The sequence below is a fragment of the Ursus americanus genome, chromosome 27, assembly GCF_024610735.1.
Source record: "Ursus americanus isolate L20-20 chromosome 27, mUrsAme1.1.p, whole genome shotgun sequence".
Lineage (NCBI taxonomy): Eukaryota > Metazoa > Chordata > Mammalia > Carnivora > Ursidae > Ursus > Ursus americanus.
Window position 1 is genome coordinate 20,056,721 of NC_142153.1, and position 27,178 is coordinate 20,083,898.

The window sequence follows — 27,178 nt, forward strand, 5'->3', positions numbered from 1 at the left end:
AATCTCCTGCATTGTCCTCAATTACTGCATTCTATGGTGATAGTTTAGTAACTAATAAATAACATAGCTTTGCCATCAGACAGAATGAGGCAAAAAAATCCTAGTGGGCCACTGACTAGCAAGTTATCTTGGGTAAATTACTAAGCCTTTATTTTCCCTGCTGTTAAATGGGACATCTGTCTGTGAGGATTAAATGAGACACTACATGTGGAACACCTCATATAGGGCCAGGCACCTCCAATAACTCTAAAAGATACCTGCGATTGTTACAGCTGGTGCTTGGACATGATTCTATAAAACAGTAACCAATATTCCTTAGATGCAAATGGTCCTAGATGATAAAAATCCTACTTAGATTCATTACATTGTATCTGCTCAGATACAAAACTATAGGTTTAACAGAAAATTTTTCTTTTAAGATGCGCCAAGAGAATTCCAGTCGGTTGAGTATTTATTCTAGTTCATTTCTGGATCACAGCTTAATAGTAACAAACTAATGCTTTGTTGTAATGACTAATTCTTAAATAAATAACTGGTCTAAAATCATTAGAAGAGCAATTCATAAATTGAATTAGTGGCCTAAAAATAAAAAATAAGTTATGTCTATTTCTTTCAGCGATTTCCTAAATGTCATCATAGAAAAATAGATTATGATCCTTCTTTTGTTACTGAACAAATTTAGACAGAGATGCTAACATACTTATCTGCTATGAAGTTCCTTCTTTAGACAGGATTTGAAAGTGGGATACTTCTGCACTGTTTTATAACCCTGTAGAACAGAGGATTAAGAAGTATGCAAATGTAAATAAAATGTTATGGGGCCACAGGTATGCAATAAATACATAAAGCAAAAATAAAAACACATAACACTTGAGAGAGAAATACAGTGTCAGGGGCTTATAGCATAGTTTATATTTTAATTCGATCTTGCTACTCTCAAATTTTTGAGGAAAAATAAGTGATTTTCAACATACATCCTCTCAGGTATTTGTGCCATCAGTCTCCAATGTTAACAAGTGACCACTAGGTGGCAGTTAAGTACACAGTATCTGTACCAACATGGTTTGGATTTTAAAAAAATCATTAAAAATCTTTGAAATCATTGTTTCAGATGAATCTTGATTTTTGGGGGGGGGATATATAACTTTTTCTCTTTTTAGACGTATAATACTTTAGGGGTATTCTTACCAAAGAGAAAAGACAGAACTTTCTAGGTGTTAATAGAAAAATTTTTTCTTTTTCCATTTGTGGCACATCCACAAATATGTTAAATGTGTAAACATTTGTTGACTTATGCTATATTTCATTATTTAAAACATTTCCGAGAAAAAATAATTAGTAATTTTCAGTCTAAGGCATTAACAGGAAAAGAAAACCAGTTCAACAGACAAAGTTTTTTACTTTGTTTTCCATTTAAAGTACTGAAGATGCAGTGACTTAAGAGCCTCGACTGCATAGTGGAAATCTGCATTGTTCAAAATGAGAGCCATGCTCTTTCTTTGTATAGTACTGAGTCTGAGGTGCCTGTGTGCTGACTGAATTAATCAACAAATATCTGGCAACATTTCTCCCCACAAACTGAGATGGAGACATTAAATTAATTGAATATGAAAATAAATTACTGAAATTCAAACTTTATATTTTTAAAAAGCATTAACTATTATCACCTAAAAGTGTTTTTAAAAATAAGTACGACCTTATGTTTTTTCTTTTCAAATATAACATTTCATGTTTCTATCCTTAAAAATTTATATAAATTGTTTTTGAAACTTAGAGTTTTTTTCCTTCTCCAATTTTAAAAAAGGATATCAATAGGCTTCACATTTATTGGTTTACCCGGAATCCTCTATGGAGTCTGTCTTTCATAATTCCAATAAATTCTTTGTAACTTAATTGATCATCTTTATCAACGTCAAAAATCTTGAAGACTGTGTTCACTAAATGTGGTGAAAGTTTGAGGCCAGTAGCTACATAGACGGCACGCTTAAATTCATCTAGATAAATGTTACAGAAAAGAAGTAAATAGTTAACATTATTTTTATAATGTGTTAATTGCGAGAAAGGTTATAAAAGAAGTTTTCTAAACATGGGTCGTGACCTTAGGTAACACACGACTCTTCATTAATCATGCTATCTTTTAGGGAGCAAACATTTTTGTGGTTTGAATTAGAAGGACCAGGAAGCAGCCGTATCTTAGGTTAATAATGTATTCGTATTCAGTGAATGTTTAGTGAGTCACCTACTATCACCAACAGGCACTTTAGAGATTAAGATGAGTACGTTATCGAGAAACTTAGACTTAAGATGGGCGATAAGACACCTGCCCAAATAACCGTAACACAGGACCACATAAATATTAAATGTATGAGAACTTGGACATGAGTGATTACTTCTGTCTGTAGTGTGGAGTCGCAGGGAAAGGAGAGAGAAGGGCAGTGGTTAGGAAAGGCTGTGATTTGTATGTGAGCTGAGCCCTGAGGGATGGATGGGGTCACAGCTTGTGGAACTGAAGAGTTTCCATACCAGGCATGTCGAAGAAGGGGTCTATGCCTTAGAGTATTCTGTGAGTTGTCTAGGAAACATCAGAGAGGAAAATGGATAATGGCAGGAATACCACTAGGTGGCTACCGCAATAGTCCTATTGAGAGGTGAAACCCGAATGAAGGTGCTGGTAGGCACAACAGCAAAGAGAGATGTATTTATTCCTAGCACCTGCAAGAGCACACGTTTGATGTGCTTCATTCCCAGTTCCACAAAATAAAAGAGCGACTTTCCACTCTGAACCAGGTAAACAGACACTGACTTGTTTTTCTTCTCAAGGTCGACTAGTGGGTTTATTATGGCAGTAAATGCTGGTCTGTGAAGGCAGGGCTCCCAAAGTTTTGGTTTGAAAACATTAAGGTAGGTTGAATTGAGAGGATGCCTTATTTGAACATCTGCACTAGACAAAGGGTATAATGTGAACAATTTTCAGGTTTCTCTAACTCAGTGAATACGTGCATGAAGCTAAGTGAGGGACGCAATGTCTTTATTTTGGGGAGAGAGATAATTTACTAGCACTTAGGGGTTATAGTTTGGCTTCTCCCCAGAACTTGAGAATAAGAAGACTGTCCTCTGAGATTTAAACTTGGAAATTAGCACTTACTGGATTATGGCAACACAGGTAAAATTACCTCAAAGGCATAAACAGAAAGTCCTCATGTGGCAAGAATATTAAAAAAGGATATGGCCCATGAAGGAAGGCCAAGTGGTCACAGCCACAGAATCCTAGAAAAAGGACTGGACTTGTTAGTCTGTCTACAGGGCTAGAATGAGCTGGTCCTGAGGATGACAGCATTCTGAATTCTGTGACAGTTACATTTCTTTGTAAATTAAGCAAAATCAACATTCAATTTTACATATTATTCATAAAACTTGATTAATGTAAGGCCACAGCAGAGGGGGCTCTGGCGGCAACATTCAGGTTTCTGAGTCAGCAGAGACTGAGGGTAAAACCAGAAATGTAACCATCATCCTGTGATGATGTCTGGGCATGGCCAGCTGGCTCTTCTATAGGAAGATAAATATCCCTCAATGGTACCAGCGGCCACGGGGTTTCTTCCTCTTTGGATCTTTACAAGCATCATTAGCTCTTCCCCATAATATGAAATGAAGGCCAGTAATAAGTTTAATGGAAAAATTTAGCAAATTTCCCTAAACACTGGTTAGGGAAAATAGATTTCCCATCGAAGTATACACCACACTTTCAGGCAAATTGATGGCTAATATGATATATCTCATTAATTTGTCGTCAAAGTCCCTAGAAACAACACAGGATTAGTTTTTGCTTTTAAGTTTTGAAAGATGATTACTTACCTTGTCCTATAGAACGACTTGCAAAATTATACATATTCAAGGCTATTGCGAAGTCTTCCAAGTTGTTCAAAAACTGGAAAAATGACCTGAATTCGTCAAATGTGATGCCCTATGTTGAGAGAATATTTGTAAATATATTTAGTTTTACCGAATTTATTACAATAAGCATACTTACTAGAAATAAATAGATTAAGCATCTGCAACGTATCTTGTAAGTAGACATTTCCAGGGCACATTCTGAAGCCTCCTTTCTCCAAATAGAATGTAAAGTTCACTCAGATTTATTTGCACTCCATAGGGTTGCTATCATTAGCAATGATAGGTGAAAATATTTTTAAAACACTGTCCTATCAGCACAAAGTTTCAAAAAATGATGCAACAAAAATGAATTAAAAAGTTTCAATTGTGATAACTCTGTATTTCAGGCCTAAATTTTTTAAACCCAGGAAGTAACTATGATTCAGAAAAAAAAAAAAAAAAAGAGGGAGACAACCCCTAAAACACCAGTTTCTCCTGTACATTCCTTAAATATAACTTAGCATTAGGTGGGTCATTAACATCTGTAATAATGACAATGCAAAAATCAACATGTTGAATAAGCCAAAAGCAGTGTACTTTTACTTATTTCTGCCATGAGAACACTGCCAGGACAGCAGGTGCAAGTACAATGACTGTATACTTACAGTTCTGGGCCCAACACACAGGGCTTGATGAGGGGCCACAGAAAGGATTCCAGAATGTCATTTACATAAATTGCAATTATTGCTACTGCTACTAGTTCAATTAAACAGGAACATTATTTAAAATAAACTCAATGTATCTTAGATAATACCAATTTGGACATAAAGAGCTACATTTAATTATTGTGTTCTCAGCAAAATTAACATAATTGAGAAAGTAAACAGAAAAAGAGCAGACAGCTAAGAGCTGTTGCTTAACGATTTTGCACTTTAATGTAGAAGTAAAAGGAAAGGGAAACTAACAAGGCAGCATTGGAAAGCCAGGGAAAGAACCAGAAGAGTCTACTTTAATATAAGCCAACTACTGATTAAATGATTATCAAAATAATACTAATTACCAATTTATTATCAAAACCATATTATTAATTTTTGGTATACATTATTTCCGCTTTACTTGCAACCCCTTGTTACTTGCAAGGAGAATTCTCACTATCTTTTCTCTTCACAATTTTCTCTTTCTCTTTCCTTATATTCATTTATGGCCACTCCAACCCTGGATTCTGCTTTGTGACCTGATCCCACCTGCCATGTTTTCCAGGGAGGGCTGTTTGAATCAGTTAGGGGCACAGAGCAGAAGGGGTTTGTCCTAATGTGGAGAGCTTGTTGCTAGGGAGACTGGTCACTGTTCTGGTTCTGTATCAGTTTATGCTGCGACCAGCTGCTATAGCAATTTTTAAGCGAGTATAAACAAAAATGTCAATACTTTGAGGGAACATAAGATTAAAAAGCAAATCAAGGAATGACAGAATGTTCACCAACTGAATTAGATTTTTCAAAATAGTGTTCTCATATTTGGAAAAGACAAGTCAAATTCAAAACCATACAATAATTCTTCTATGTGGAAGTAACTCACATTTTAATAAAAACAAAATGATAACTGAAAAATTTAAAGCATCAAAAAGACATGAAACTGAGAGTTCAGAAATAAACCCAAATACCTATGATAGATTGATTTTCAGTAAGAGTACAAAGGCCATTTATTGGAAAAAGAACATCTTTCTTTTTAACATCTTTTTAACAAATAGTGCTGGACAACTGTATATCCACATGTAAACGGAAGGTGTTGAACTCTTATTTCACTCTGTATACAAAAATTAACTCAAAATGGATTGAAGACCTAAATTTAATAGCTAAAATTGTAAAAATCTTACAGAAACCAGAAAGGAAACTTCATGACCTTGGAATTGGGCAATGGTTTCTTCCTTCCTCTTCTTCCTTTTTTTTTTTTTTTTAAATCAATGTATTGTCTATTTTCAAAATGGAAAGGATGTTGTATCTCCTACTTGGTAATGGTTTCTTAAATATGGCACCCAAAGTATGAGCAACAAAATTAAAAATAAATAAGTGAGACTGTCAAAAGTAAACATTTTTGTGTATTAAAGGAAACTATCAAGGAAAGGAAAAAGACAACCCACAGAATGGGAGAAAATATTTGCAAACCACATATCTGATAAGACTCTAGTATCCAGAACATATAAAAAACTCTTAAAAATCAATAACATAAAGCAACACAATGAAAACATGGGCAAAAGACCTGAATAGACATTTCTCCAAAGAAAATATACAAATGGCCAACAAGCACAGGAACAGATGCTCAACATTATTATTCACCGGGGAAATGCAAATCGAAACCACAATGATCCCACTTCACATCCGCTAGGATGATGAAAAATAAAAAGGTAGGCAATAACAAGTGGTACTGTGGAGAAAAGGTGGAGAAATTAGAAACTTCATACATTATTAATGGATTAATAGAGCTATTTTGGAAAGCAGTTTGGTAGTTCTTTAAAACGTTAAAAATTAAGGATGCTTTGGGACCCAGCCATTTACTCTGAAGTATATATCTAATTCTCTGACAATTCAAAACGTATGTCCACATGAAAAAATGCACACAAATGTTCATAACAGCATTATTTGAATAGTCAAACTGGAAACAACTCAAAAACAATTCACCAACTGACAAATAGAGGAAGTGTGGTATATCTATATAATAAAGTATTATTTGGCAATAAAAAGGAATAAAGCGCCAGTATTTGCTAAAATATATTGATGAACTTTGAAAAAGTTACACTAAGTTAAAGAAACTAGACACAAAGGATCACAACTTATATGATTCCACTTACATGAAATATCCATTATAGATGAATCCACAGAAACAAAGTGGATTAGTGGTTGCCGTGGGCTGAGGGGAGGTGGAATGGAAAGTAACTGCTTAATGGGTTATGGGGTTTCTATTTAAGATGATGAAAAAGTTCTGGAACTAGTACTAGTGCTGGTTGTATAACATTGTGAACATAGTTAATACCACCAAATTTTACTCTTTAAAATGGTTAAAGTGGTAAATATTATGTTATGTGTATTTTACAATAAAAATTTACATATACTATTGAAATATGTCATTCAGGATGTGAACGAGCAAATATAAGCGCACCTGGATTGTACTGTGGCAAGGCATAAGCGAACAAAACTGAGATAGTTGATAAGACATAATTCAATAAAAGACAAACTAGAAAATGCTGTAGCTATCAAATTGCTACGATAATCACACTGACTGGCCTGGCTGCTAACACGCCCCAGCTGCAGCCATGAGGGTGCTCCCAGTGTGTGCACTTGTATATCTTTGGTGGAGGTACATAAGCCTGAAATAATTACCAGGAGACGAGGAAGAGAGGGGAGAGCCATGCCAGGGAAAATGGTGGGCTAGGGTGCCTGAAGAATCAATCCCTCCACTGAAACAAGCATTAGCGGGGAAAGACCGGCAGCATCAACTTTTTTCAAACTCCAGAATCTAATCCAAAGTTTATAGCGAGAAGGGTTAATGAAGAGAAGGGTCGCTGAAATTCAGTGTGAGCTTTGTGGTAAAAACTACCATTTTTATCTTTCAGTGCTGTGGCAGCAGCTTTGGGGATAGTGGCTGATGTTCCCGGTGTGGCTTCCTGGTGCCAGAGGGCTAATAGGGACCTTGTTATTAAAGGTGGTGGTATGCAATTTGATTTGGCTGGTGGTTCTCTGAGGGACGAGTGCAGGGCTGACTTTTGATTTGCCCCCTCCCTCTTGGACTGGTTTGGCTTTCCTGTGATAGTGACAACTATCGAAAGATATAAGGACATGCACACTCTGTGCCTGTTTGAGGCAACGGATGACATATGGAACAAGTGGCAGACAGAATCCAAAAACCTGGCAAAGAGAAGGCTGAGGAGAACGGTTATTGGAATAGGGGCTCAAATACCTGGGAAATCAAACATGCCCAGGAACTCACACATGCTTTGAAAAGACGTGAGTGGATGTTAGGTTACCACCTCTGGCAGATCTGTGGGCTTTGTGGAAACAGGAGATCAAGGCAAAGAAGTGGCTTAGGTAGCCTGGCTTCATATTGAAGGAACGCTCCAGTTCAGACCTGAACGGCAAAGACAGTACTATAATTTTTTCTTCCTGGCTCTAGGCATTTAAGGAAATCTCTGTCAGTTCTCTGGCTATTTGCTAAGACAACAGAACAGAATCTTCAGTGACTGCACATGATAAGAAATACAGTCTTTTCCATTTGTTTCGTGACTTTCCAAGCTACTTTGCAAATGGACAACTGCAAGGGACAGTCTGGTTTTTCAGAGTTAGCACAGCATAATATTCAAATGCTTAGGTTTTAGCAAAAAATTACAATGCATACAAAGATTTAGGAAAATACAGCCACTGACAGGAAAAAAAAAATCAACAAACCATCCCTGAGAAGTCTAATCACTGGACCAAATAGACAAAGACTTTGAATCAACTATCTTAAATACACTCAAAAAGCTAAAGGAAACCATGGATATAGAACTAAAGGAAATCAGGAAAACGTCTGTGAACAAAATGAGAATATCGATAAATAGAAATTGTAAAAAGGAACCAAATAAAAATTCTGGAGCTGAAAAGTACTATAACTGAAAGGCAAAGTTGAGTAGATGTTCAGTAATAGATATGAGCAATCAGAATAGAGAATCCATGAACTTGAAGATAGGACAATTAAAAGTATTCAGTCTGAGGAGCAGAAAGAAAAAAAAATAAAAGTAACAGAACCTAAGGAACCTGCAGATACCATCGAGCACACCAAAATACACTTTATGGGACTTCCAGAAGGAAAAAGAGAGAAAAAAGAGCAGAAAGAATATTTTTAAAAATAATGATTGAAAACCACTGAAATTTGATGAAAGATAAAAGTCTACACATTCCAGAAGCTTTACAAACTTTAAGCAGAATAAATTGAAAGAGACTCATACCAAGTCATATACTTAAACCGTCAAAAGACAAAGACAATCATGAAAACAGCAGGTGAGAAGTGATTCTTCATAAATAAGGGATCCGCAATAAGATTAACAATTGATTTTTCATCAGAAACCATGAGGCCAAAAGTGAGTAGGATAGTTCAAGTGCTACAAGAAAAAATCTGACAACCAAGAATTCTATATGTGGCAAAGCCATCCTTCAAAAGTGATTAAGGCATTCCTAGATAAACAATATGTGGTAAAACTATCCTTCAAAAATAAAGAAAGTAAGACATTCTCAGACAAATAGCAGCCAATGGAGTTCATTACTAGAAGATCTGTCCTACAAGAAATGCTAGAGGGAGTCATTAAAGGTGAAAAGAAAGAAAACCAGGCTCTAACTCAAACCTATACAAAGAAATAAAGAATTCCATTTAAGGTAAAGCTAATGGTAATTACACAGATACCATTTCACACCCACTAGAATGGCTATAACTAAAACATATATATATATTTTTTTCATTCATTTATGGAAGATGGATGGATAAACACAGAATATACATACAACAGAATATTATTCAGCCATAACAAGGAAAGAAGTATCGATACAAGCTGCAACATACATGAACCTCAAGAATATAATGAAAGTGATACATCCCCAAAGGCAAGAGAAACAAAAGATAAAATGAATTTATGGGACTTCATCAAGATTAAAAGTTTCTGCACAGCCAAGGAAACAGTCAGAAAAACTAAGAGGCAGCCCACGGAATGGGAGAAGATATTTGCAAATGACACTACAGGTAAAGGACTGGTATCCAAGATCTACAAAGAACTTCTCAAACTCAATACACGAGAAACAAATAAACAAATCAAAAAATGGGCAGAAGATATGAACAGACACTTTTCCAATGAAGACATACAAATGGCTAACAGACACATGAAAAAATGTTCAAAATCATTAGCCATCAAGGAAATTCAAATCAAAACCACACTGAGATACCACCTTACGCCAGTTAGAATGGCAAAAATAGACAAGGCAAGAGACAACAATTGTTGGAGAGGATGTGGAGAAAGGGGATCCCTCCTACATTGTTGGTGGGAATGCAAGTTGGTACAGCCACTCTGGAAAACAGTGTGGAGGTCCCTTAAAAAGTTAAAAATTGAGCTACCCTATGATCCAGCCATTGCACTACTGGGTGTTTACCCCAAAGATACAGACGTAGTGAAGAGAAGGGCCATATGCACACCAATGTTCATAGCGGCAATGTCCACAATAGCTAAATCGTGGAAGGAGCCGAGATGCCCTGCAACAGATGACTGGATTAAGAAGTTGTGGTCAATATATACAATGGAATATTACTCAGCTATCAGAAAGAACGAGTTCTCAACATTTGCTACAACATGGACGGCACTGGAGGAGATAATGCTAAGTGAAATAAGTCAAGCAGAGAAAGACAGCTATCATATGATTTCTCTCATCTATGGAACATAAGAACTAGGATGATCGGTAGGGGAAGAAAGGGATAAAGAAAGGGGGGGTAATCAGAAGGGGGAATGAAACATGAGAGACTATGGACTATGAGAAACAAACTGAGGGCTACAGAGGGGAGGGGGGTGGGGGAATGGGATAGGCCGGTGATGGGTAGTAAGGAGGGCACATATTGCATGGTGCACTGGGTGTTATACACAACTAATGAATCATCGAGCCTTACATCGAAAACCGGGGATGTACTGTATGGTGACTAACATAATATAATAAAAAATCATTAAAAAAAAAAAAAAAGAATATAATGAAAGAAGCCAAACATATAAGGTCACATATTGCATGATTCTATTTATATAAAATAGTCAGAATAAGTAAATCCATTGAAACCGAAAGCAGACAATAGTTTCTAGAGGCTGGGGAGAAATGCTTAATAAGAATAGGGTTTATTCTCGGTGTTATGAAAATGTTTTGGAAAGAAGGTGTTTACGTTATGCCCATACTAAATGCCACTGAATTGCTCAGTTTAAGATGGTTTATGTTACATGTGTACCCTCAATAAAATAAACAGAAACAAAAGACTAGAATGAGAAAAAGATTAACTTGAAAAATCCAACTAAGTCATTAGAACACATTATCAGTCAAATAAAAATAACCATTCAGAAAATACAGTCTTCTAAGGGCCTCAAGAGTAAACTACATTTGTTCTCAACACAAAATGCACGCTCATCTCATCAACTATGTTACTAGTTACATTGTTTAAATTATGTAAGTAACTGATCTAAATGACAACTAGATAATAACTTTTAAAATATAAACAACTTTAAAAGGTTGAGGGAAATATACCATTTTGGAATAAGCAGAAAATTCAAACTTGGAAACTTACTGGCTGAATGACCTGAGGTAGGTCACTTAAATCTTTCTCAACAGTTCCCTCAAAGCTTAATAATGAATTTTACTACTTTCTTGTTCATATTTACATTACATAGTTATTATGAGAAGCCCTCTTCTCTTCTACAGTATCTACCTACATTCTCTCCTAGGTAAGTTCAGCTGGTCCCATGGCATTTACAATTTTTAAAAATTATTTTATATGGCACTATATTCAGCTCTTCAAAATTCAAAAGGGACAAAAGCATGTAAATGCAAAATCTCCCTCCCTCCCACCCTTGTTCTTTTCCTTGGAGGAACCACTGTCTCTAGTTATATGGGTCCTTCTAGAATTAGCATAGGCTATCTTTTTAAACAAATGGTAGTAGACTACACATACTCTGAAATCGTGCTCTTTTTCACTTGCTGTGTCTTGGAGATCATTCTACAGTAGTATATAATAAGAATCTTCTTCATCTTTTTTCTTCGGGAATACCTTTTCCATTCTTTACATGCGTCATAATTTATTTAACTACTGTTTTACTGAAAGATATTTAGAACGTTTCCAATCTTTTGCTACTACAAACAACACTCTAATAAATAACCTTGTATAGGTGTCATTTCACTTGAGTGACTATATCTGCAGGTAAAATTCAGAAAAACAGAAAAGCTTTAAGTTCTACTTCTTTAAATACTATCAATTCATTCAATAGGGGTTCTAGGTACCGGGAATAAAAAAGATAAAATACCAGCGTTACATTCTAGTAGGGAAGACAGATAACAAAAATTTTTTTAAAAGTTCTATTGTTTATCCAGATAAATAATGAAAAATAAACATAAAAACTAAACCTATATTACAGTATAATATAATATGTTAGAAGATGGTAATATTATGGAATAAAAACAGATAAGAGAAGAGGAATAGGGAATGCCAAGGGAGAGGGTTATAGTTTATATTATTACTTATGTGATAGGTTATACGTTATTTATATAATAGGTCCTTATTTATACATTAGACTGGAAGGGTAGGACTCATCGAGAAATAACATAGTAAGCCCTGTGGATATCTAGGAGAAGAGCATTCTGGGCAGAGAAAAGAACATACACAAAAGCCCTGAGCTAGAAGATTGCCTAGTGCTGAGAAGCAGGAAAGCTGTCAGTGTGACTGGAGCAGAGGGAGCAAGGCAGGGAATGGGAGGAAATGAGGCTGGAGGAAATGAGAGAGTAGCTTGTGTGGGCCTCACAGGCCACTGTAAGGATTTTAGCTCTCATTTTGAGTAAAATGGGAAATTAATAAGATCTGAATCATGGTATATATAGATCATTTCCTTAATTGGCAAATGGAGAACAAACTGTAGGGGGACAAAGTTGGAAGCAGAGAGATGATTTAGGAGACAACTGCAACAATGCCGGCAAGAGAGAATGGTGACGAGGGTAGTAGCAGTGGAGGTGGCAAGAGTGGTCAATTCTGATGGAGGCAGCGTCAAGAGGATCTGTTGATGGATTGTATGTGGAATGTGAAAGGAAGGAGTCCAAAATTTTGGCTAGAACAACTAGGGAAAACAGTTTCCACTAACTGAAACAGGAAAGACAGTGTGTGGACGTTGGGGGATGATAAGGAGCTTTAATTTCGCACTATTGAGCCTGAGGCGGCTACTGGACACCCAAGAGGAGAGGCTGCGTAGGTGGCACAATGTGAAGGTCTGAAATTCAGGGGAGATGCTTAAGCTGGAGGTAAACTTTGGAAGTCTATACACTACTGATTACCAAAAGTACTCCTGATAGCACCCCTAAATTCCAGAGGCACATATCCAACTGCCTACGTAATTTTTCGTTTAGATACCTCATAGGAATCTCAAACCTAAGTTGTCCGAAATGAAACTGTCAATTCTTTCCTAACCCCAAACTTGCAATCTTGCTTAGCTCAGTGAATGGCACACTGCTTCACAATGTGGTTCAGGCCCAAACCCTAGGAATTCTTGCTTCCTCTTTTTCCTTCACATTGAAATCTAATCCAGGAGCCAGTTTGATCAATTCTACTCTTTAAATGACCCAGTATCTGACCACCTTTCCTTACGTTCTCCCTGGTGCAAGCCAGGCTCATCTCGTCCCTGCACTCCTGTGACAACATCCTAACTTGTCTCTTTCTTTCAAAGGTGGGGCAACTAAAGTCTATTCTCAATATACCAGCCACGATGATCTTTTGAAACATGCATCAGATCATATCTGGCACATGAGTCAGATCATATCTGGGTGTCCTAGTAGACCGTGAATACTTGCCGCATAAATACTTGATGGATGAATGTACATTCACCTGTGTTCTAAAGCAAGTTAGCACACTTTTTCTATAAAAGGCCAGAGGGTAAATATTTTCATTTGCATAGGCAATATGGTCTGTGTTGCACCGACTCCACTACGCCGCAGAAGCATTCCCAGACAGTACATTCGAAGAAAGAGTGTAGGGCGTGGAGCACTGGGTGTTATAGGCAAACAATGAAGCATGGAACACTACATCAAAAACTAATGATGTACTGTATGGTGACCAACATAATTAAAAAAAAAAAAAAGATTGAGTGTGGCTATGTTCTAATAAAACATTATTTACAAAAATAGGAGGTAGGTAGTTTGCTGACCCCTGCTTCAAAGTTTAAGTACTATAGTAGCTTCCCATCACTCTTAGAATCACCATTCGAATAAAAACTGAACTCCTTATCTTGGCCTACAGGGTCCCGTAAGATCTAACCCAGATCTGTCTTTCCTTCATCTCCTACTATTTTCCTATTGACTTATTTTACCCTTTTTTTGCAATTTCTCAAATAAACTCAGCTTTTTCTGTCTCCAAGCCCTTGGTATTTGCTGTTTCCTTTGCCTGGAACATTCTTCATCCAGATCTTTGCATAGGTCATTCCTCACCGTCTTTCCTCAAAAGCTACCTATTCAGAGAATGCTTCCCTGACAGTCCAGCTTCTTTTCCAGTGCCCATGATTTTTGTTTCTTGTCATAATATTTATCATTATCTGAAAATACATCATTTCTTTTTTGTTTACTTGTTTATTGTCTCTCCACTAAGAGGTATTTCTATGAGACAAGGATTTTGCTTATCTTGTCACTTTACCTACGCCACAGAAGCATTCCCAGACAGTACATTCGAAGAAAGAGTGTAGGGCGTGGAGCACTGGGTGTTATAGGCAAACAATGAAGCATGGAACACTACATCAAAAACTAATGATGTACTGTATGGTGACCAACATAATTAAAAAAAAAAAAAAGATTGAGTGTGGCTATGTTCTAATAAAACATTATTTACAAAAATAGGAGGTATTGTAACTACAATAAGGTCTGGTAAATAGCAGATGCCTAATATCTGCTAGATGCATGAATGGAAATAAAAGGATTTTAGAATATGTAAAGTGCCATCCAAGTAGCCGTACTTGTTATTCTTTTTGGAGAGAGGGGATGAGAAGTGAAAGGAAGGGAGAGATCTAAGTAGGGTGTTGGAAGAATATCACTGGCTTACAGTCGTGGGTTTGATTCCTTGGGCAAGTGTCTAAGTACCTGAGAGACTCAGCTTCCCTTTTTCTAAAAGAAAGATGTCAACGTCTGGAAGTCAGTTCTAAGGACTGATGAGGTAATACCAAGACAAAAATCATGAGACTCGACGCTGGTTCATCGCCAAATTTCCCTTATTAAAACTGTAATGATGTGTAGTGCTTAAGATACTTCTATCAATTATATGTTTTCAGAAACTGAATTTAACCTAAAAGAAAACTTAATTTTCAAATAATTTTAGATATAAAAAATAGTTGCAAAAATAGTACAAAGAGTTCCCATACACTCTTCACCCTGGAATTGAACTTTTTGAGTTACAGTTTTCTGTGCTTCCATTTGATAGAAGAAAAAGAAAAGCAGACTCATTTGGGCCCTAAATAATACCCTAGCAGCTTGACAGAGTGGTACAATTTGTAATATTTATTTTTAAGGAAGTGTCTATGAATTGAAAAAATTCAGTTTATCATGTAAAACCGATAGAAGTCCCCTAAGAGATTATGTGAACTAATGGCCAAATGCATCAAGTCTTTTCTTCTCATTCCTTAGGGGACCTGGAGAATTGTTAGAGCTGTCACAGTGTATCCATTTTAAACAAAGTCAAACTATTTGCAAGTTTCTCTTGGATAGATTAACTTGATCCTTCTATAAACACAAATAGAAGGCAATATGTCCAAAACATCTCATGCTTGAAGGGGTACTTGTAACACCAGTTCTATTTAGTTGCAATGATGCATTCAAATACCACTAGGTAATGCAACTGCTCAGAATTGCCCACAACACATTTGCTGCTAAACAAATAGACAATCAGTTGTCCCGGGTTCTTAACCATTCACGCCATCCAAACTCTTTGAAAAACCTCACTTCACTTGCTGATAAGATCAGTCACTCATCAATGGCTGTCTTCAAATGACCTTTTATTAAGGATATTACAGAATAAAGCGTTACCGAAATGATGTCAATATAAACTGTTTATATGAGGGCATGTTTATGTAGTAGTCAAAGCATGTATCTCAGAATTCTCTTCAAAAACGATATTCATAATTTGAATAAAACAATTGCTAATAACCTTAAGGGCTTTCAGCATATCTAAGAAAAACATGGATCTCTATCCAGACTTTTACATTAATCAATTTTAAAAATTTAGCCAGAGTACTTAGGACACTGAGGAAAAAAGAATGAAATATATCCAAAATATCTATTAATCCACAGAGGACGAAAAGAACTAAGAAACAATACATTCTATAGACCTATGTAATTACAAGATAATATCCTATGTAATAAAACAGATATGGGAGATTAGATACCTTTTCTTCAGGTATACTGTAACGCACATTTTCCAAAAATACTGACGTATTCTCCACATTTGTATACCGTAAAAGAATATGAGCAAAATCTTCTTCAGTGATAGTGTTCATCCCATTAGAGTAGGAAAGGAATTCTATTTCGAGAACTTCTGTCTGCAGGTTATCCATGAATCTATGACAAAAATATAGAAAGAATGCATAAGATAAATGAAGAGTGTTGGCAACAGATGATACTTAGCCTCGCGGGGTTCTGGCTTCCTCATCTGTAAAATGGGGACAACAAAAAGACGTTGCAGGGTAGTGATGAGACTTAAAAGAGTTACTGTGTAGTGCCTGGTGTTTTAGTACAGAGGACACTACATCCATGCTTATCACTGTGGCTTACTGAGACAAAGGAGTTGGTAATATGCAGGAAATAATCAATCCAGATATCCAGGCATTTCTTATCATTCAGGAACTTATCAATATAATGACTAGTGTACGGGTACTGATGGACGTGCTTGTTTGTTATACAGAGTATCTTCAGCTAGGATGAAATCAGCAAAGGGTGAGTATTTCTGCACCAGATGATTCCTAAAGACCTTTCTGACTTTAGCATGTTAACATTTTTCAAAACAAATATAAAATTAAGCTCACCTATAAAAATCTTCAAAGTTGAGCTCAGCTTTTCCTTTCTTTCCAAAAAAGTGTACAAGAAGTGTAGTATCTGTTACTAAACTTGTAATGTCATCAGCACGCTTAAAAAATCACAATTTAAAGGTTAGCTGCAGTAAACAAACAATAGGGATACCCAATATCCCTCAAAGACTTTTATCAACATATAAATACCAAGAACATGAATATATTACCATTAGAATGAAAAGCATAAGACTGTATTAATAAATTCCATCACAGCTAAAATGAAGTTCAGTATTTGAAAATAGAAATATGACTGAAATTGATCTTTATCCTAAAAAATTTTAAAGATATGACTATATTTTAGGAAGTTTTCAAATTATGTATCTAGAATACCTGTGATTTAAATTATCTAAAATAGTTGAAACCTTATAGGAATCATCTGTTTTATCTTTAAGTCATTTAGTTTGGATTTTCCTAATTAACCTAAAAAATCAATTTTTAAAGGATGTTCAAAAGAGGTAAATTCTTCAGATATATGAAATATATGGGGCTGACAAAAGAATGGTCTTAAGCTTCACAAAATAGTTTCTTTCCTTTGAGCATGATACTTTCCTATTGCATTCCATATTCATGATACTTTAAATAGAAGATACTATATTTTGAAAGAGAAATTATAGTACTATTAGTTTGGAATTTACATAATTTATAATTTTTTTAAAAGAAAAGTCTTACATTACTTTTTGAATGGAAGAGATTAATTCCATAGAACTTTTTCCTTTAAGTTTCAACAAGTGTATTCTTAAAATCACTGCAGTCTAGCCCTTATAACGTTTAATGGCCTATGAAAATAGTCCTTCTTTCCTTTAATGTGGCTATACAGATTTCCCTTTCTTTTTCCTCCCTCCCCTTCCATTCCCTTCTCTTCCTCCTCTTCTCTCCTTCCTTCCTCACTTGGCCATTAACTCATATCTAGCTTATAAACTCAGGTACAAAAATCATAAAATTCAAATGATTATAACTCTCCCATATATTATCCTGGGAAATGTAAGAAAAATAAGAGACTAAATAATAACTAACATTTTCTGTCTTTAAAAAAATAGCTGTAAATGTCCATCCAAAGATACATATCTGAAGTGTTACTTCTTGGCCAGAATTCTGTTTCACAGAAAACACAAGAAATAAAAAGTATATACTTCTCTACAAAGGGTAAGTTGTGCTCTATGATCCCTGATGAAAAGTCTCATTTTACTCCTCTTCCACACACTTTTGGTAATCTTTTGATTCCTTATAGCTCTCTTCCCAATCATTCACGAAGACAGCTATTTTATCCTTCATAACATTTGTTGCATCTCTATTTCCCTTCTCCCTAGACCAAATATTATTAACATCTAATGACCAGTTTGGCGTTATAAAGACTACATCTTGTGTTTGGTCTTTCCCCCTCCTACATGCCTTTTGATCCCTGTTGTTAAGTGGTCTCTTTGCTACTTCGATTACTCGGGTCTTTCTTAAAACCTCCAACATGTAGCATATCTTCTATTTTAAATTATCTAAAACGGTTGAAATTCTTTAGTAAATTGTGTAGCCCTGCTTATGTTTGTTTAGCTTGGGTTTTCCTAAGTAATCTCTAGCATATAACCTCCTTATAATTGGTTTGAAAGATCTCTACTTAGTTTGCTGACAACTCCGAAGTATTTTCAGAATTTGGAATAACTTAGAAGTTTCCTATTACACACACACACACACACACACACACACACACACTTCCTAAAATATCTCCAACTTCTTTGAAGATCTGATTGCCAGGGAGAAAACACACAGCCTGGAAGCCTGGTGTCATACACTATGTTTTAAATACGCCTTCCTGAACAAGCTTGTAATGGATGTTGAGGAATAGTGATGGTGCCTGCCTCTCAGGGCTCCGTATGTGACGACAGACTGGGATCATTTTGAGTAGTGCTCAGAAGGCACTATTACTTTCACCAGTACTTTATGCTGAGGAGGCAGACTGCTGTTAAGGAGAGGATTTTAAAATCAGAAGACCTGAGTTCATGGAGTCTTTTGACCGTTAGCTTCCTTTTCTGTAAAGTAGGCATAAACCTATCTAAGATAATGATTTTGAGGATAAAATTAGACTATGAGTGTAAATCAAGTATACAAATGTTATTATTGGCAGTCACAAGATGCTTGGGAATACAGCATTAAGACCTTGGGGAAAAAGGAGATGTCTCATGTTAATTATCAACATTCCTTTGTGATTGTGTGTGATCCATTATTTCCCATTGAATAGCTTCAGTAGGCTGGGGGGGAAGTTATTTGAGAAGGCATGCCTAAATGGAGCACAGGAGTATAATCTATGGAATCAGCAGTCAACGTTAGGAACTGGGGTGTCCATCTAGAAGCTAGATGACTAGAATGGGGGGAGAGATAGAGTTGATGAGAAGAGGGGCCATGGTGTTTTAGACGAAGTTGCTGACTTCACAAATAAGCAGTGGGGTGGTGGCATGTAAAATGACGAGCTCAAGAGTCAGATTCCTGGCTTTGAATCCTGACTTTTTTCCTTATTAGTTAAGTGACCTCTCAGGGAAGTTAATCTCTCTGAGGATATTTTTACCCTCAGTAATAACAACAGTACCTACCTTAAAGTGGTGTTGTGAGGATCAAGTAACACATGAAAATCACTTAGCACTATAACTGGCATACTGTAAATGCTCAACAAATCTTATTATTTATTTTTGCCAAATCAATACATTTCAAGAAGTTAAAAAGGACTAGACAAGATAGAAAAGATAATAATGTTGAAGCTTAATGCAAAAAAAGTTTTACATGGCACACTCTTCTTTTTTGTGAACTGAAACTACACATATGTTGTATAGATCTGAAAAAAAAAAATGCCTTCAAATGAAGAGGTCAGAGGAACACCCAAAGTTAGTGACCTCAGCTAATATAATTATGAAATGTTTTCCTTCAGTGCTATGATGTCCTTTACCTCAAAACCTAACACAGTGAAATGAGATGGCTTTGTTTTATACAGGTTTTCAATAATGACCTCATTCTTCCAGCTTTTCTCATGCCCACTGAGCAGAGCAGAGCAGATCTTCGTTTACAGTCTTTCATCATCAAAACCGTATTAGACTTAGGTTGCACTTATCCAGATAATCCAGACCCACAGAGGCATAAGTAACAATATGACATTAGAGAAAAAAAATTAGAAAATGGAAATGGTGAAAACTTTTCTCCCCCCATTCAATGAAACAGAGCATTGTTGGGAGTCATTGAAAACCATACCAGTGTCCTTAGTATCCTAACAGTGTTATATAACTTAAATCACAGGGGAGTTGGGACAAAAATAGAGACTTTATCCCTTTGATTCTTGTGCCCATTGTTAAAATAAAATGAATTCAGGTGTTTTCATAACAAAGCAAGAAAAAGCCACAAAAGAATCCCCATGGGCCATTTACATGAAAGGCCCTTATCTTTGTTGTGATTAAAAATTACTTTACATGATTTCATCAAAAATAAAATAGATAAATAAATCTGCATGGAACTAAAAATATGTAAAAATATTACAGATTTTTAAGATATCTTTCAACATATTTTTATTGATTACAATGGGATAATAATCTTATCAAACTCTATTCAAGGGGTGGGGGGAGGGAAATCAAATAGATCTCTAAGCTTTCTTTCTGAACCAATTTGAATCCTGAAATACTTATACTATAAACAATTCAATGTTATAGTGGCATCCTTATACTAACCTAAAAGGAATTTCAATGAGTTGTAACTTAACTACAGTTAATTCTCAACTATCCTCTCTAATGTGGGAGGGTAGTAAGAGATAATCCCCAAGTAATTATTTTATTTTAGAACACAGTGTAAGTTTTATTTTCTTCTTTCTTCTATCAGATTTACTTTTGTAATATTTGAATCAATTCATTAATTAATTTAGTAGCTTATGATTATAATGGATTGATGACGGCCAATGGTATGCTAGTAAACTAGCTCTTTAGGAAAAACAAACCTGATTTGTAGTGTTTGCCAATTTCTATGGTATTAATACTTCTATCATGGCCACTTTCAAGTACCAACAAGATGTCATAGATGTTGGGTTGGGAAGAGATGTACAGAAAAAACTCTAGGAAGCCATAAAAGCCAGCTCCAGCACCCCTCTGACAGCATTTATATCTTCAAAAGGTCTTACGCATACCATGAAATCTTAGAGCGTATGTAAGAGCTGACTGATCTTCTGATATTAAACCTCCCAAGATTTGAATTATATTCAACATCGAATTAGTGGATTGTGTCTAATTGTGAGAATTTCTAGCAGAGTTAAATTAAAGATAGCCTGGAGGGTGAGGTGGACAGTCTAGGATGGAGAGAGAGCAGTGACATGACTGTTAGTTTGAAGCTACCTCCCAGTTCGCTTGTAGGACTCTTGGGCCAATGTCCCCATTTGCTCTTATTTTTAGGTACTGACTACTATGTGCCTGCATAAATGATTACAGAATTAAGTATTTCTGAAATACCTCCCATGAAACATCTATTACCACTTTTTGACTAAAAAATGGTTCAAATTTAAAAGGTAATTTTAAAACGTTAATTACTGGTCATAATTACATCATATTTACATATCAGATAAATTAGAGAAAGGCAAAATGCTTTATTTGTTTTGGGATTTCAAAATTGAACACAATTGACAAAATTAACATTTCCAAATATCTGTCCCAGTCTAGAGGTGTCAATTGAGTAACACTACATATGGATAACAGAAGTCACACCTGATTCCAGTTTACTTTTCTAGATACTTTTAGGTGTAATTTTTATAAGTCAAACTTTAGAAAAAAGAAATGACAAATCAGCTTTAAAGAGAAAAAGAATGAAAAATATCTCAGTATTTATTGAAAAGTTCTTTGTGGTAAGACTGATAAAGTTCTTAAAAATTCTTAATAGGATATATGAAATTTGTGTTTAATGTAGAAGACATAGCCCATCTTTTAAAATGACAAATCGCTAAGAACAAAACAAAAACCCAAAACAAAATAACAAATCCTTAGTAACAGTGGCGTACTGAGTGGGCGGGGGGGGGGCTGCACAGCCCACCTGAATGCAGCAATAAAGTGTGTGTCTCTATGGAATTAAAAAACACTAATGAATAACTGTTAGTCTGTTTTTAATTTTCTTTGCACTGGCAATCCAAAAACAATGTCAAGTTAAAATATTCCTCCCTTCCTTGACTGACTGCTCCTACCATACCTCCCCTTACTCACCCTTGGTAAACTACACACAACTAATAGTAGGAAATTTAATGTTTGAATTTACCATAACTCTAAAGCACTAGCTGTCTTTTACCAAGTTAAAAGTTTTGGCACTTCATGTAACACTGCAAAACTATAAGGTTAAAAGATTCAGTGAAATTATAAAGTAGCATTCTCAAATTTCCTGGAAATGATCCTTAAATTAAAAATAGTGCCATTTCTTTTTAATTAAGTTAGAAAGTCATGTTTTCTACCACAAGCAAGTTGACTTAATATAGATTGTTATAGGTAAACTTGCAGCCCCTGCTAGAATATTTGAATATACCATTTATATAGAGAAATTATTGCTTTACCGAAGAAAAGGGAAATATAAAATTATTTTTGGTTTCATCATTGTAACTCTAAAATGAAATGAAGACTAGTTTAACAGAACGGCAAATAGTACAAGGTCCTGGTTGAGGTTTAATTATACCTCTGCGAGGTCTGAAAAGAGTGCTTGGCTTGTATTACGTCTCAGTGTATCCCAATAGCTTCTGGAGACAAGTTCCTCAGCATCTGTTTTAAGTACCTGTAGAAGTTTTAAGAAGTACAACTGAAATCTAAAGAACAGTCACAAAGAATGATAATTTATACACTTTAAGTCTCTTCTAGCCAACCCTGAAAAGAAAACACATTAGCTTACCTGTTTTGTTTTCTGCTGCACACAACAGTATTATATTACATTGCTGGTAAACCCAGGGTATTTTCAAAGGTGAAATGGTATATAACCACTACTTCCATGTACAATGTGGCTTTGTCAAAAAGAATCACATTCCTCAGCCCTCCCCCATGCTGCCTACTGAAACATGCATCACTTCTAAGAAAGTGTAAAATAAAAATTTTATTCACACCTTATGTGAAGTAAATTCATTTGGACAGTATTTTGATAATTTTGTAGCAACCTATAAAAATCACACTTAATTTAAAAATCAATTATTATTGGCTAGTGTACATCATGTCAGCGCATCAAAGAATCAAAATGACCACATCATATGTAGAGACGCTAAATTAATCTAAAACCTGTCAAAAAGAAATATGCCAGTTTAGGTTAAACCACGCAAAGCTCAGGGGTTTGGTAGGTATGTCGACTATGAATAGATAAGGTACTTTCTAACCTTTTGCAAGGATAAAACACTAGCTTCTGTCTCAGTATTGGCTAATCTGAAGAGATCACGATTAAGAAGGGCAGTCTAATCTTCATATGAAAACAAAGAACTATAAGCTTAACCTGTGTCTCTGTAAACAAACATAATTAAATGCAGTTTCTGTCAGGATTTACCAGGGAAGATTTCACAGGTTCTCAGGCTTGGTATTCTGGTTATTGGGAGAAGAAAATGCTACACGATGTATTGTAGGAGTAAGTGTCTGATGATGAAGAGAACTTTTATTTTTGTGTGTATTAATTAAGTCTGGTGCCACTAACAAAATTATAATGTGTTTGGGAGTTATTTTAAAAAACTAAGCTTTAATTCATTATTATTAATTAGAAAAATACTATCTACTGACTTATTTTAGTAAAATCTTAATAACAAAGTATTATTTAGCAGGAATCACTTATATAAACATAAGTATACTTATTACCATCAGTGTAAATGTAGCAATATGTTAGAGAATCCACTCACTCCCCCTCTAGTAACAAATCAAGCTTTAACTAAGTAGTTATAAGCCAAGTAAAATTAGCCGAATATAGAACAAAGTTCATTTTTTATATAAGTATGGTAGAACTTCAATAAATGTTAGCTAGATTAAATACTCTGCAAATATTATCTCAATATTTTCAATTTGGATACTTTTTTTTACTGTAACTGAAAAGGTCAGTGTCTGATAAAGAAAGGAATTATTAAACCTATCAGACTAGAAAATCAGGCTGACTACACTGATATTTGAAGGGTAACAAGTATGACTGATTAACTTTGTGAAGCAATGCCTCCCTTCTTCCAATACTGGTCACCATCACCACTCACACACACACTCACATATGTACACACACCCACACTGATGATATCAGAAGGATGTTTACAACATATTAAGGGATAAAAGTAGTTTGATAAACTATACTGATATGGATCTCTATAGAAAAAATACATTTTCTGAGCTTAGAAAAGAAGTAAATATATTCAGACACACTGATTATCTCTGAATGGTGAGATTAGGATGTTTTATTTTCTTCTCTTTGCTTTTCTATATTTTAAAATATTTTAAGAATGTGTATTTATCAGGATCATATACTACTTTTTTCAATAAAAAAATCTTATTTAGAACATAACAGTTTAATAGTCCGTCCTGCAGAAAGCTTTCATACTCAACATTTAGCTCCAAAGATTAAATTATGATAGACAATATAACTGAATTGCTGTAACTGCTGATATGTTGTTTTATACAGACAGTCTTTTAGATTACAGTTTCTGAGAAAAAGAACAATATTCTCACGGTAACTATTGTCATTCTTTGTATTAAGAGGAAAAAAGCTCACGTATCAGTGATTTTCTCGGGATAGTCATAGATTCCTATATATGTGTCTGTTCAGGAGCCAGTATTTAATTTTGTAATGGCTTGGGTGATGAAATTAAGAGTAAATTTTCAGAACATGCAAAACTAGTAGAAAACTTTAATATCAGAAAAATATAACACAATATTTAAAATAGCTTAAAGCAGCAATGAAAATCAGAATAGATTTTATAGCAAGAAATGCAAAGCAAATACAAAATGAGAATATACGCCTACAGACTAAGGAACAACTGAGAGGGGAAATGCCCAAATATCACTAACTGAGTACTGTGATGGATATGAAATAGATATTACGATGCTCTGATATGTAAATGTAGGAAAATTTGCAAAGACTTCCTGAAGTCTTCTCAGGGACTTTGATTACTATATGGGCTTCTTTACTAGAATGTTAAGGTAAGTGTAGACTTCTATTTAAAAAAGGTAAAAGACACAGATAGTTCAGAAGAACTTCGAAAATGGATGGCATGGGCAAAATGATGTCCCAAAAGTACTGTATTCTGTAAGTCTGACACATTTTTTGCCTAAGTTTAGAGTCTGTTATTAGTAGAACTTCCTTTAACTTTGAAGTTTTGGTCAAGAATTCCCTATGCCTTTTTGGCTGAGCCAAAGTAAGATCCTGTTGAAGGCATTTCATGACATTAATAAATAGAAGGAAAGAAGGAGCTATGGTCTGAAAAATTCCTAAATTGAAATCCTAACCCCCAAGGCAATGGTATTAAGAGGAGGTGGGGCCTTTGGGAGGGGATTAGGTCTGGGGGCAGTGCCTTCATGAATGGGATTAGTGCCCTTATAAAAGAAGCCTGAGAGAGAGTTCCCTTGTCTCCTTCTACCATGTGAAGACACAATAAGAAAGTGCCATTTACGAATGAGGAAGTAGGCCCTCATCACCCATCAAACTGCATTGGCCAGCTCCATGATCCTGGATATCCCAGCCTCCTAAACAATGAGAAATGTTTGTTCTTTATAAGCCACCCAGTTTGTGACATTTTTATTATAGCAACATGAATTGACTAAGACAGAAGGAAAGAAGGAAGGAAGGAATTAAAAGAAGGGAGAAAGGAAAGACAAGGAAGAAAGAGAAAAGGAAGTTAGGAAAAAAGAAGACTTATTTCAAGAAGGGAATATATCACTGTGGTAAGCAGAATAATGGCTCCCTAAAGTTATCTGGGGTAAAACTAAACTATATTGTTGGGGCACCTGGGTGGCTCAGTCAGTTAAGCGTCTGCCTTCTCCTTGGGTCCTGATCCCAGGATCCTGGGATGGAGTCCCTCAGCGGGATCCCTGCTCAGTGGGGAGTCTGCTTCTTCCTCTGCCTTTGTCTCTCCCCCCTGGCTTGTGCTCTCTCTCACTCATTCTTTCTCTCTCTCAAATAAATAAATAAATAAAATCTTAAAAAAAATAAATAAACTATGTTGTTGAGGATGCATTAAGTAGGTGGTAAAACCACAAAGCAAAGCGAAGAAGTGATTTACATAAAAGTCATGATTGTGATTACCTTTTGGAGGGGAGGGAGGGATTATGATTAGAAAGACCTAGGAAGGGGCATTTGGGGGCATGGCAATGTTTTATTTATTGATATACATGAGGTTTACTTTTATTATTAATTTTATATTTACATTTTATTTGCAGTAAATTTCTGAACTAAAAGTGTATTTTAAAAATAAGGGAAAGTTTCATCATTATTAGAGTAAAGAATAGAAAATAAAACTAAACAGAAAATAATACAAAATATTAACAAAAATAAAGTTGGTATATTTATTTTGACAACTATATTGATTTTTAGGCAAAAAAACATTTCTAGAGATCTAAGGATCGTATATAAGAGAAAATTCAATTCACCAAAAAGATTAAAGAAATCTATATTCTTATAGCAAGCAATAAAAATGCTTCGAAATACATAAAATTTAAAAATAACAGAATTACAAGTAGAAATTAACAAGTCTATTGCTGTAATGTATAATTTAACATATTAATTCACAGATTAGGGTGACAAAAATATTAGTAAAGATAGAGGTTTAAAACACGTATTAACATGTTTGGTCTTATATATAACACAACTCTGTATCCCAGTCGGAGAATACACATTCTCCTCCAACACAGACTTTGTTTTAGTCCATAAAACAAGCCTTGACACATGTTAAAAACCGTATAAAAACTGGCACATTTTCTGACTACAACGGAATTAGGGTAATTAAAATAACCTTTAAAAGAACAAAAAAAATATCATATAGGACATTTCAAAGTAAAATATACATGATTTTGCACTATTTATTCTTTTGAATTTTTTATACTTTTTTCATTCCTGTGCCAAGATAATCAAGAGTTGAATATATGAGAAATCTGGAAAGAATCATGGTTGTTTGGAACAGAAAAGGCTATAATGTAACTATTCTTCATGGATATGAAGGAGAATGCTTAACCTTACACTGTAGCAAGAAATAATTTGACATAAAACAGGCATACTCTATACTGTAAGAGTGATTAAGTTTTCTAAGAGGCTATTACAGAGGCCACAGAATCTCTCTACAGTCAAAGTCAGGAGAGTCCCTGTCTTTCCTGAAGGAACTTCGTCCTAAAGGTAGAATCGTAGGTTATATTCAGTTCCAGGAACTGCACTCACATTAGATACTTTGGCACTCTGAGAGTTGATCTACAGTTTGGGGAACTAGCACATAACTGCCAGTTAATTTATAACATTGTACTAATATATTTGTGTAAT

General features: G+C 35.2%; 1 protein-coding gene across 2 annotated transcripts in view; it reads right to left on the minus strand.

The window, feature by feature from the left end:
* Positions 1–27,178, minus strand: part of MICU3 (mitochondrial calcium uptake 3) — a 104,954-nt gene that overhangs the window by 3,793 nt on the left and 73,983 nt on the right. For both annotated transcript variants that reach the window (XM_045779358.2, XM_045779359.2), the window contains 6 exons: positions 22,385–22,480; positions 16,676–16,776; positions 16,040–16,211; positions 3,856–3,964; positions 1,837–1,994; positions 701–769 (listed from right to left, as the gene is read on the minus strand). In XM_045779358.2, coding sequence (XP_045635314.1) covers positions 701–769; positions 1,837–1,994; positions 3,856–3,964; positions 16,040–16,211; positions 16,676–16,776; positions 22,385–22,480 — 705 coding nt within the window. The remainder of the gene's footprint in view (positions 1–700; positions 770–1,836; positions 1,995–3,855; positions 3,965–16,039; positions 16,212–16,675; positions 16,777–22,384; positions 22,481–27,178) is intronic.